This window comes from Xiphias gladius, chromosome 21 (genome assembly GCF_016859285.1).
Source record: "Xiphias gladius isolate SHS-SW01 ecotype Sanya breed wild chromosome 21, ASM1685928v1, whole genome shotgun sequence".
NCBI lineage: Eukaryota > Metazoa > Chordata > Actinopteri > Istiophoriformes > Xiphiidae > Xiphias > Xiphias gladius.
This window is the reverse complement of record NC_053420.1, coordinates 11,518,427-11,529,125: the sequence shown is the minus strand read 5'-3', so window position 1 is coordinate 11,529,125 and position 10,699 is coordinate 11,518,427. Positions and strand designations below refer to the sequence as shown.

Genomic DNA, 10,699 nt, shown 5'->3' with positions numbered 1-10,699 from the left:
AAAAGTGACAGCAGCTTGATAAAACACTACTTTACAACAAATGAGCTCAATATTATGTAGACTCACATGATTAATGATTAATCTGACAGTTTTTTTTTCTCGATTAGTCGTTTGTTGTGTGAAATGGCATTTTTCTCAATTTTTTGACAATCACAGCTTCGCAGGATCCAAGCTGATGTCTTCAAATGTCTTTCGTCAGACCAAAAGCCCCAAACACAACGGCGTTCAGTTTACTGTGACAATTTAGCATGAGAAATTACTGTAACGATTAATCGACTACTAAAAAGATTTGGAGAGATTATGTTTCTGTCGATCGGCTAAGAGATTGATTGAGATTTTTTTGTTCAGCTCTAATGTAAAGTTATATATGTATACTTTGCACAGTATCTGTATATATAGACCTAACATATCCCTACAATCTATGGTCACACGTAAATCTATTTTTTGAGAATACTTTCTATGTGTATAGACTGGTTTTAAATGGCTTAAACAGTATTATTATGTTGCCTGCACCTCGGACCCATAGTAAATACAATTTAGTTCTCCATTGCACAAGTGCACCGTCACGGATCTCGAAATACGGCCGCTGCTTTGGTTCTTCGCGCGGGCACAGCTCGCCCTCACTGAACTGATGGAGTTTTTTTCGGACGTTTCGGGCAGTCCGTGAAGGCACCATCCTGCTCGTCCCGGGCGAACGGCGTCACACTAGCGATGTGTCATTTCATCGGATAAATTACCGACCGTGAGAGCCGTCCCGTCTCCCCTGCCGTTACCGTGCCAGGACAATGGCTGAAAGCGACCGTTAGCCTGATTTTTTTTTTTTTTTTTTCTCGTTCGTTTGCCCCTAGGAGAACAGCTCCTCTCTAATACGGTGCCGCCCTGTTGTGAAATCAAGGATGGGGTCGGTCTTTCCAACGGGCAACATGTCCCTCGTCGCGGTGACTTTGGCGCTGCTCGCCTCTGTCCTCTGCACTTCTCCGGGTAAGATTATGGCTCCTCATCCAGGCCGCGCCGCTAGCCGACGGTGACGGTTTGACGGCGGGTCCCCCTCCAACGCTTGTCCCTCTGTCTGCACGGCCGTTACGTTATTTCTCTCAGCCGGTGACAACCGGACCCCGTCGGTCCCTGTACCGTCCTAAAGGTCTCTCAGCAGTCAACATGATCTCATGCTGCTCTCTGGTTGTTTACTTGTCAAGCTCGGTGTTTATTTTAGGCCTTGTTTTACTGTGACTAACCCACGTTTAGCGTCCACTGGTTCATTCTTCGGTGAACTCCTCATACTAGTTTTCATGTATTTGTTAAGCTAAATTATTTGCTGTCGTTTTTTTTTCCACTTTCAAATGTTTAACATTAAGCTAGGTTTTCTGTTAAACGTGCTACGCTAGTGCTTCAAAGATTTGTGGATTAATCGATCAGTCAGTCACCAAAAAAAAATAAAAAAACAACCCCCAAACAACAAATCGATCGCAGCTATTTTGATAGTGGCGTGATCATATCAGTCATTGTTTTAAGCATAAATGCCAAGTATTTGCTGGTTATAGTTTCTCAAATGTGAAGATTTCCACCTTGGTGTGGGTCGGACAAAGCTTGGGGAATGGGGTACATTTTAACGAGAATTTTAACGTTTACTGACAAAAAAGTGATAAGAGAAAAATAATCGTCAGATTAATCGATAATGAAAAGAATCATTGATTGTACTATTTCTTTTTTGATTTTCGAGAATAACAGTTTAAAGAATGCAAAGACTTCTTTATTTGCCCACACATTAGTTTTACTCAGTGGCTCAGTTTTTATTATTCATGCCTCGTTTATCCCTCAGTCACCTCTTAGTCAGAAAGGTGCAACAGTTCAAAGTGCTTTAGATGCGACTGACAAGCCTACAATAAGACTAGGGCTGCAACCAACAATTATTTTTAATATCGATGAATCTGCCGATTATTTTCTCGATTAATTGATTAATCGCTTAGTATTTAAAATGTCAGAAAATAGTGAGGCCAAGATGACGTCTTCGTGTGTCTGGCTCTGTCCGAGCAACAGTCCAAATCCCAAAGATATTCAGTTTAATATGGTATAAAACATAGAGAAGCAGGGAACCGTCATATTTGAGAGGCTGAAAACAGCATTTTTTGGACATTTTTTGCATAAAGAATTACTTTAATAGCTAATCGGTTATCAAAAATAGTTATAGATTATTTTTCTGTCAGTCATCTAATTGATTAATTGACCCATCATTACAGCTCTATGAGACAGTATAAATATAAACAGTAAAACAGCTGAAATAATTTACACAAAGAATAGAAATGATAAAATTAATATCAGGCATATATATATATATATATATATATATATATGAGAATAGAGCCCTTTTTTGACATTTTAGATCCATGTTTGCCAAAAATCCTCATCACAGAGTAGAGCTGAGACGATTAGTCAATGAATTGATTAGTGGATCGACAGAAAACTAATTTGATAATCGATTAATGGCTTCAGTGATTTATGAAGCAAAAACAGTGGAAAAAAAATGCTGAATGTTTCCAGATTTCAGCCGAGAGACTTCCTGCTTTTCTGTGTCATAAATCACTGGGGCCTTCAGCTCCGTGCAATTTTGTGCCATTTTTTCTGACTAAATGATTAATTGAAAAAATAACCATCAGATTCATCAACAGTGAAAATAATCTTCAGTTGCAGCCCTACTAGAGATGAATATTCACAGAACAACCTTAAAATAATATCAAAACACTAGTTAAAATCTGCATTTAGTTTGTACGCACAGTAGCCAGTTTATTCGGCACACCCAGCTAAAACCAATGCAGTTTGTGGTGCAACTGTATTGCGTTATGAAGAGAGGTGTTTCTGTTATGCGGTACCCTCACTGATGTAAATGGGGTTGGACAAAATAATAGAAACACCTCTCAGTATAACACTACACCGTTCAACATTACCACAGACTACGTCCTCCAAAATGACCATGACGTTGAATCAACAATGTCTCTAAAACAGTTTCAGTAAAAACTGAACATTGTGACCTTCATGAAGGTAGAGCCGTGGTATTAGACCATACTTTATAGTATGTGTCAGGCTTCAGAAAACTCATGTTGAATGTACAACCCGGTGTGACTTTTAGCAGCCTCCACACATGTGGCTGTTGTGACCAGCGTGTAATTTAGTGAATTCCTAAATCATACGTCTTTCCAACTTAATTATGGATTTAGACTATATTTATTCTTATGAAAGGCAGTATATGTCTCCCAGTTAGTATATGTTAACCATTGTCTTCCTAGCCTAGAGACCACAGAACCAAGATGTTTTGTTTTTTTAGTGTTATTTCCCCACTTTTCTTTCATTTCTGGCTTGTGAAAATAGTTAATCATATTTGCAGGGGTTGATTAGATAATAAGATACTAGAAAATAATAGAAAAAAATAACTGAATGAATAAGAGTTGCAAATTTACTATTACTATTATTTTTAATATTCAGTTAATCATTTAGGTCTTTTTTTTTTTTTTTTTCAAGCAAAAATGACAAACATTTGATGGTTCCAGGTTCTCAAATGTGAGAAGTAGCTGGGTTTCCTTGTTTTAAATTGGAGTAAATTGAATGTGTTGGGGTTTTGGACTGTTGTTTGGGCAAAACAGTACATTTTATTGACGTCACCTTGGGCTGAAGAACATTGTGATAGGCAGTTTTGTACGATTTTCTGATGTTTTATAGGCCAAATTATTAGTCGACTATTAGAAAAAGTACTTGGCAGATTAATTGATAATGAAAATAAATGTAAGCATCAGTTCTATGATTAATAAATTGTCTCCTTTTCTATTTCAGACTTAAATCTCAACTCTCAGCTCTCCATCTCAAATCTAAGTTTTCAACCTCTGCCACAGGGAAGCATTGAATAATGCATTATGGCTGCGATTGGCCCGGGAATAAGAAAGAAGTAAAGAAAGGAGTAGCAGTACAAGGTCCAAATAAATATTTACTTTCTCCTGAAGGCAGAACAAGCCGTATCTGCAAGTGCACAGTCAGGAGTTTTCTCACTTTGAAACTGTGTGATAAAATAGAAACGCTATAATTGAGAGATATGACGTAAGGAGGGAAATAAAGTCTTAAAAAGATCAAACTTGAAACCGGACCCACTGCTTCCTGCATTCTTTCCCCCCATTCCTCCTTCTTTTCTTTACTCTTCCTGATCATCTTCCCTGTGGTTGCTCTTGCTTTGCAGTCAGTGGGAACGAGGACTGTCTGTGGTACGTGGATAAAAACGGCACCTGGCACAACGGCTTCGACTGCCCTCTCATCACGTTCTGCTGTGGGAACTGCCACCGGCGCTACTGCTGCCTAGACGCCTTCAAGATGATCACAGAGAGGGAGCAGAAGCGCTGCATGCTATTCCAGTTCAGGTGAGGGCAGCAGCAGCTGGGTTTTAATTTAATGATTTATTTATCAATTTACTCGACGCCAAGAGTCAGTGTTTGTGCTCACAAACCAAGGCTATCAGTGCAGGATTTCATGTCCTTCATTTCTTTAAAGCAGACAGATACTTTGTTGTTCTTCGGGAGGATATTTGTTGCCACAGTCTGTAAAAACACATATCCATGCACACAAAATACACACTATACTGACAACAGTAGTTTATTAAAGGCACCTCTGGCCCATAAAACAAACAACATATAAATACAGACAAGATAAAAAGAACAATAAACATTGTGTGGTGTGCGGTCTTGCATGATGGGCCCAGTAGGACCTAAATATAGCTGCATTAGTGTAATCTGACATTGAGGTGGACTCATGTCAAGGATAACTAAAGAAAACAGGATGGAACTGACATCAATTTGGAGCGCCACAGCAAAGGGTCTGAATACTTTTGTAACTGAGAGATTTCAGTTTTTTTGATTTTTAATACATTTGCAAAAATTCCTAAATAAATGTAGCACTGTATGCACCACAAATAAATAGTAATAAGAAGTGTATTGAGACAAAAATGAATCCCAAATAAAGCGAGGAGATAAGGAAGTTGCAATAAATTATTAACAAAAATTGCACTTGAACAACACAGGCGCTCAAAATAAGGGTGTTAGTCAAGTATTAAGTGCAGTAATACTGTGCATGTAAACATTAAACAGTTATATTACTTCATGTGGGGTGATAATATTATGTTTACGTGGAGACTTAAGTTGGAAGAAAAATAGTCAGATGTTGTATTAACACATATAGAAAATATTGTCTCGCTCTGCCAGCTATTTCTGTTAAAAGTCTTAACTGGCCTGTTTATGTCCCACTGGCTTCATTTGACTAAATGACCCTGCTCTGGTCCCCAGAGTGTCATATCTTCTCATTAGTCTTCCTATCACATCAGCCATCTGTGCGTTCAGTGGTGTTCAATGCCAGAGTCCCCCCTGTGAGGGATTGTGATAACGCTGGACTAAGCAAGCTTACACCCGAGAGGCTGCAACATGGCAGTTTTCCTCCGCAGCATTGGAAGCCACCCATCGCTTTCCAGCAGTGAGCAGACAACCTGCAGCTTAGTAAGCCCAGTGGGAGATCACATCAGCGGGTGGCGGCGGCTGAGATGAAATGAGCGGGCCTTGTTGCTTCACTGAGACTACGAGGTGATGGGATCTGGTAGGAGAAACAAAGAGATGAGGGGTGTACATCTTCAACCGGGATATGATTTCAGGGTCAGTCCGTGGTAAACGGGGGTTCTGAATCACATCACACCCATCCCTACTTCAATCCTCTCTCAAGTGAGGTGTAATTAGCAAGATGAAGGGGGAGGAACATCATGAGGCTGGAAGATCAAAGTGAGAAAGGGAGAGCTTTGTAATTTAAGTCTTCTACTCTGTTCCTCCTCTCCTCTCAGCCCCACCACTTTAGCCGGCATTGCCTCCTCCATCCTCCTGTTTGTGGCCATCATTGCCACCATGGTGTGCTGCTTCATGTGTTCGTGCTGTTACCTCTACCAGAGAAGGCAGCAGAGGGGCAGGACACCTTATGATGGTAAGACCTCTACGCTTCATATCAAAGTCAAGTCAGATTTTATTTATAAAGCCCTAAATGACAAATTACAAATTTGCCTCCGCAAGGGGCTTAACAGTCTGTACAGAATTACGACATGTGCTGTCCTTAGACCCTCGTTTCATTTCCACCCTTCATGTCCACACTTCTCCAGGCAGCGTTAAGCTTCTAGTCTTCCCCCACCGCAGCCTTAACGTTTTTAAACCCACAGCCCAGCAGATCCCCATGGCCACCTACCCGGTGGAGCCCATGTATGATGCTTATGGAAAACCACTGGGACCCTCTGAGTATCTGCACGCAGGTTATCCAATGGTGCCCCAGTATCCCGGCATGCCCCCGCAGTATCCAGTGATGCAGCCTGGACCGTATCCACCTCAATCGATGGATCCTGCATACAGCCAGGGTAAGATTAGCATAACCTTCTCCGGAGAGGGGTAATGGCTTAAAACTAAGTTGGACTCTGGTAGAAAAAGGCTGTGAAGCTTCCCATTACTTCCACATTTTGATGATCATCAATTATTTTTTGCTCTTTTGCTCAAGAGCAACTAAAACAGGTCTCAAAAAACTCAAAAAAGACTTAAGCACATAAAATAATACAAACAAATTATGTGCCAATTATCTTTTTGGAAGTGTGTCACTTCCAAGAAGATTCAGGAAGATTCCTATTGTTCGGGGGACCCCCTGATCTTTCCAGGGCCCATTTTCACTTTTACACATGACATTTCAGAAATGAATGGCCTGTTTGCCATTAAATTTACTGACCACATACGTGTTTTGATTAGAGATATTTCCATCAGCAGATTGTCATGAAATTTGGTGGAATATGCTGAGCACATTTCATGCTCCAAAGAGAATAAACCTTTTTAATTTTAATGACTCCATGGTCTATCAAGTAGAGCGATCTTCAGGAAAGTTTTACATTTTCAGAGGCTCTTGGGAGAGCAAAGTTGGTCCACCACTTTGGCCTATATCTCAACAAGTCTTTGTGAAATTTATCTGTCTAATACTTTGTTTTATGACCAAATAACTGCAAAACTATTGACGTTCCCATGAGCCTCAGCTTTAGTTTGCATTCACTAATGATTAGTAAATGTAAGTGTGCTAAAAAGCTAAAAAAAAAAAAAAAGAAGAAGCTCTCAGAAGTGTGGCTGTAGACTCAAAATCTTGTTAGCCCCACTCTTATCCAGAGAAGCTTTAAGTAAAGTAAAATTGTCGGCATTTTGTTTGTTCAGAAACTTATGTGCAGTACTGGTATGTTTCAGGGCCTTCACGGGTGTCCCTTTAAGGAAAAAATGTTATTCTGGGCAGAAAATTGTAGCAGCAAGAAATTGTACCATAGTTCAACATTGCCTTAAAAATGAAGTTTTGCAGAAGATTTGACTTCGGTTTTTTGTTTTTGCCTACTTATGTTGCAGCCCCTCCACCTTACTCTCCACCTCAGTATCCTGGTCACTGATGGGCTTGTCTGCGCAAACACACACACAGTGGGAAACAACAACAGCTGAGAGTCATGACTGTTTCGAAAGGAGAAGGCAGCAATGCTCTCTCACTCACTCAAACACAAACACACAGACACACTCAAGTAAACACTACAGCTTGACTAGCAGTGGTTTGCCTGTGACAGAGAAGGAGGCACTTCAAGATTTATTTTCTTTTAAATTTCGTTGTTTATTTACAACGTTGTCCTACTTTTTCCGGAGTATTTACATAAATCAAATTCTGTTCTGCAGCTTGACGCCTGATTGCTCCAGGCGGGCTTCACAGGGGGCGTCACGCCATCCCCAAAAGTGAGGAGGAGTCCGGCTGGCGTCTCGACTCTGTGCTGCCACCTCTGCTCTCTGACACTTCCACCTCAGTGGCAGGGTGTTAACTAAAGACAGGGCTCATCACATAACAGAGGAGGGGTAAAAAAGGGTTTACAAAAAGGATAATGCACTCCCTCTCTATTTATTAAAGGGAAAAAATGCTTTACTTCCTCACCTTTGTTAAATTTGTATATTTCTAACTACCTAAGACAACATTCCCGGTGGTGTCGGTCACTGATCAACATTACATGATGTCCTTGTATCTATTTGATGTTTCTTTTGTAATGTAGGTAGAGGCTAATGTGAAAAACAAATTGGAAGTGAGAGACTCATGTTTGATTGAAAGGGTGACATGTCTGGGTCAAAGGCAACGTGATGCTGTCTTAAATCTGCTCGGAATGACCTAATGGATTTTACGGTAATCCCAATTCTGTGCATGAAGCCTTTAGTTTCGACTTTGGCTCTTCTTCTTTTTTGTGTCTGACTCGAGTCATTGCTTCATGGTGGTAATTAGCTGCACCGTTCTAATGTAACATCTCAACATCAGCATGCTACCCAGTCAAAGTTCTCTGTCCTCGCCTGCTCCTTTTCTTGCTTTAAATGAATTAGAAACGAGTCCTTACATTATTCCCACAGTGTCGGATAGGATGTCTTACAGTGTCACAACTCTTGTTTAATGCTTATTTCTTGTAACATGTCAGGTCAGGGGAGCTGCAGGTCATGCTGCTTGATAAAATAAAATGTCCCGCCTTACAGTAATCAACCATTACAAAAAGAGAGATTAACTATTTAAATACATATTTTTAAAATCTGTTATTCAGCTGAATATTTTATGATAATGTAATAAGTTATTTTAAAACAATGTATTGCTATTGTAACATAAGATATGACATTTTGGCACCTTTCCATTTGGTATTTATTATCCTTAAGGTTACCTTGTACTGTGAATGGGTTCTCACCTTCTGGACTAAGCTACAATGCCAAAAAACGCCACTGTTGAAAAAGGAGATTTTGTTGACCACCTCTCTTTGAAGGTTTGACATTTTGGGAAATATGCTTATTTGCTTTCTTGCCGAGAGCTGGATGAGAAGATTGATACCTCTCTGATATGTTGAGGGTACAGTGGTGGAAGAAGTGCTGAGATCCTTCACTTAAGCAAAAGTAGCAAAACCACAATGTAGAAATACTCAGTTACAAAAGTCCTACATTCAAACCATTTTACAATAATATACATTATATTATTGCACTATAGTTATTGATGCATTAATGTTTAAGCGATACTTTAATGTTGCAGCTGGTAAAGTTGGGGCTAATTAACTACTTTATGTGCTGCTGGGTAGCTTCATTTCTAATAAAACTCATGGTTTATTTGTTGGTTGTATTTTGTATTAACGTGAATATGCAAAGAAGGAACTAAAGCTGTCAAATAAATAAAGAGTTCTATAGAAAATAAAGTACAGTATTTTATCTGAAGTAAAATGGAAAAAGTTGAGTAAAGTACAGGTACCTAAAATGATGTGTTTACATTCTGCTAGGAGGTGGATTATGTTACCCTCAGACAGAAAAATCTGTTGAACATGTGTCTTGTTAAGTAATAACATGAGAATAGTAAAAGGAAATGCCTCATGTTTGGCCACTTGTTTGGTGGGAATGAAAATATATTCAGATTTAGCCTATTAATAAGGTGAATCATGACATATTTCTCATATTATTCCCATTTGTCAAAACCAAATTCTGTGATATCGCCCAGCCCTATGGTGCAGACCTGAGGAAGCAGGTAGGTGCATTTCCCCAAATGTCAAATTATTCTGTCAAATTTTGTTTAAACAGATTTGGGCTCTGGTGAGGTCAGGGCCTGTAACCAGCCCTGTGCTTTTGTAAGATTTATGAACTGTAAAACATGATGTCTGTAGCATTTGTTGTACATTTAACCGACTGCTAATTCTCAATGGCTGGATTATCTTTATTTAGGGCTAATGTATCCCAACCTTACAGTCAAATGAGGCACATGTTAAAAAAAAAAACCCCACTCATGCTGATCAGAGAAGCCTGGGCTTTTACAAACGATTGATTGAGACTTAGTTCTGTGTCTGGTCTCAGCTCTAAACCATGCAATAAATCAGATATCAGTTATTCCCCCTAGTTTACAGCATGAAGTATTCATTCTGTTGGCAACATCCGTATGTGCTGATGTGCTGAGCCTTTGTAAAGCACAAAGAGAACACTGGACTTGTTTGCCTTTCTGTTTATTTTGTGCTTCTAAACCAAGTCCATGAGTGTTTTTAATGAAACCTACCAGGTGGAAACTTAACTTGTCTAGATATGGCTTTTTTTTTTTTTTTTCTGTTGTCATATGGATAGTATGACATTGTAATATAAAGTGAGTGAAAAGTTTTTATTTCTATTAACATAAAATTTAACTTTGGAATGTAAAATACAACAGTCTGCTGTGTCCTTTATTGCATTTTTAAAGGTATTTGTTTCGAAGAGACACAATTGTATAACGTTTAAGGAGAGCAGTATGTGTCACCTCCTTTTGGCCACTAGATGTCCTTATTAACCTCCACTCGGTGTTAAATGTGTTCAGATGTTTGGCAGAATTGATTTATTTCGCTCGTTTCATCACAAGCAAAGTCCCATCCAAAAGAAACGTGGGCCCCTAAAAACCCAGCTTGTTATTAACGTATTATTATTTGTCATTTGCATATTTGTATACCGTATAGTTGGCCTCACAGCTGTGTAACATTCACATTTTGCATTTTTAATTATATTACATATATATCTTTTTGTATCTTTGATTTGTATATCCTATATATTGCTTCTAATTTTGAATTTATCATGAATTTAGTTTGAAACTTTCAGTTTATTTTATAATGAAAAAC

At 39.1% G+C, this 10,699-nt stretch overlaps 1 protein-coding gene across 1 annotated transcript; it reads left to right on the top strand.

Annotated features, from left to right (window-relative positions):
• The first annotated feature begins 574 nt into the window (after window positions 1-574).
• Window positions 575-10,683, top strand: shisa4 (shisa family member 4). Its single transcript, XM_040158901.1, has 5 exons — window positions 575-981; window positions 4,220-4,397; window positions 5,858-5,994; window positions 6,224-6,415; window positions 7,428-10,683. The coding sequence occupies exons 1-5, from the start codon at window positions 897-899 to the stop codon at window positions 7,466-7,468; spliced, it is 633 nt and encodes a 210-aa protein (XP_040014835.1). The 5' UTR covers window positions 575-896; the 3' UTR covers window positions 7,469-10,683.
• The last annotated feature ends 16 nt before the right edge of the window (window positions 10,684-10,699 follow it).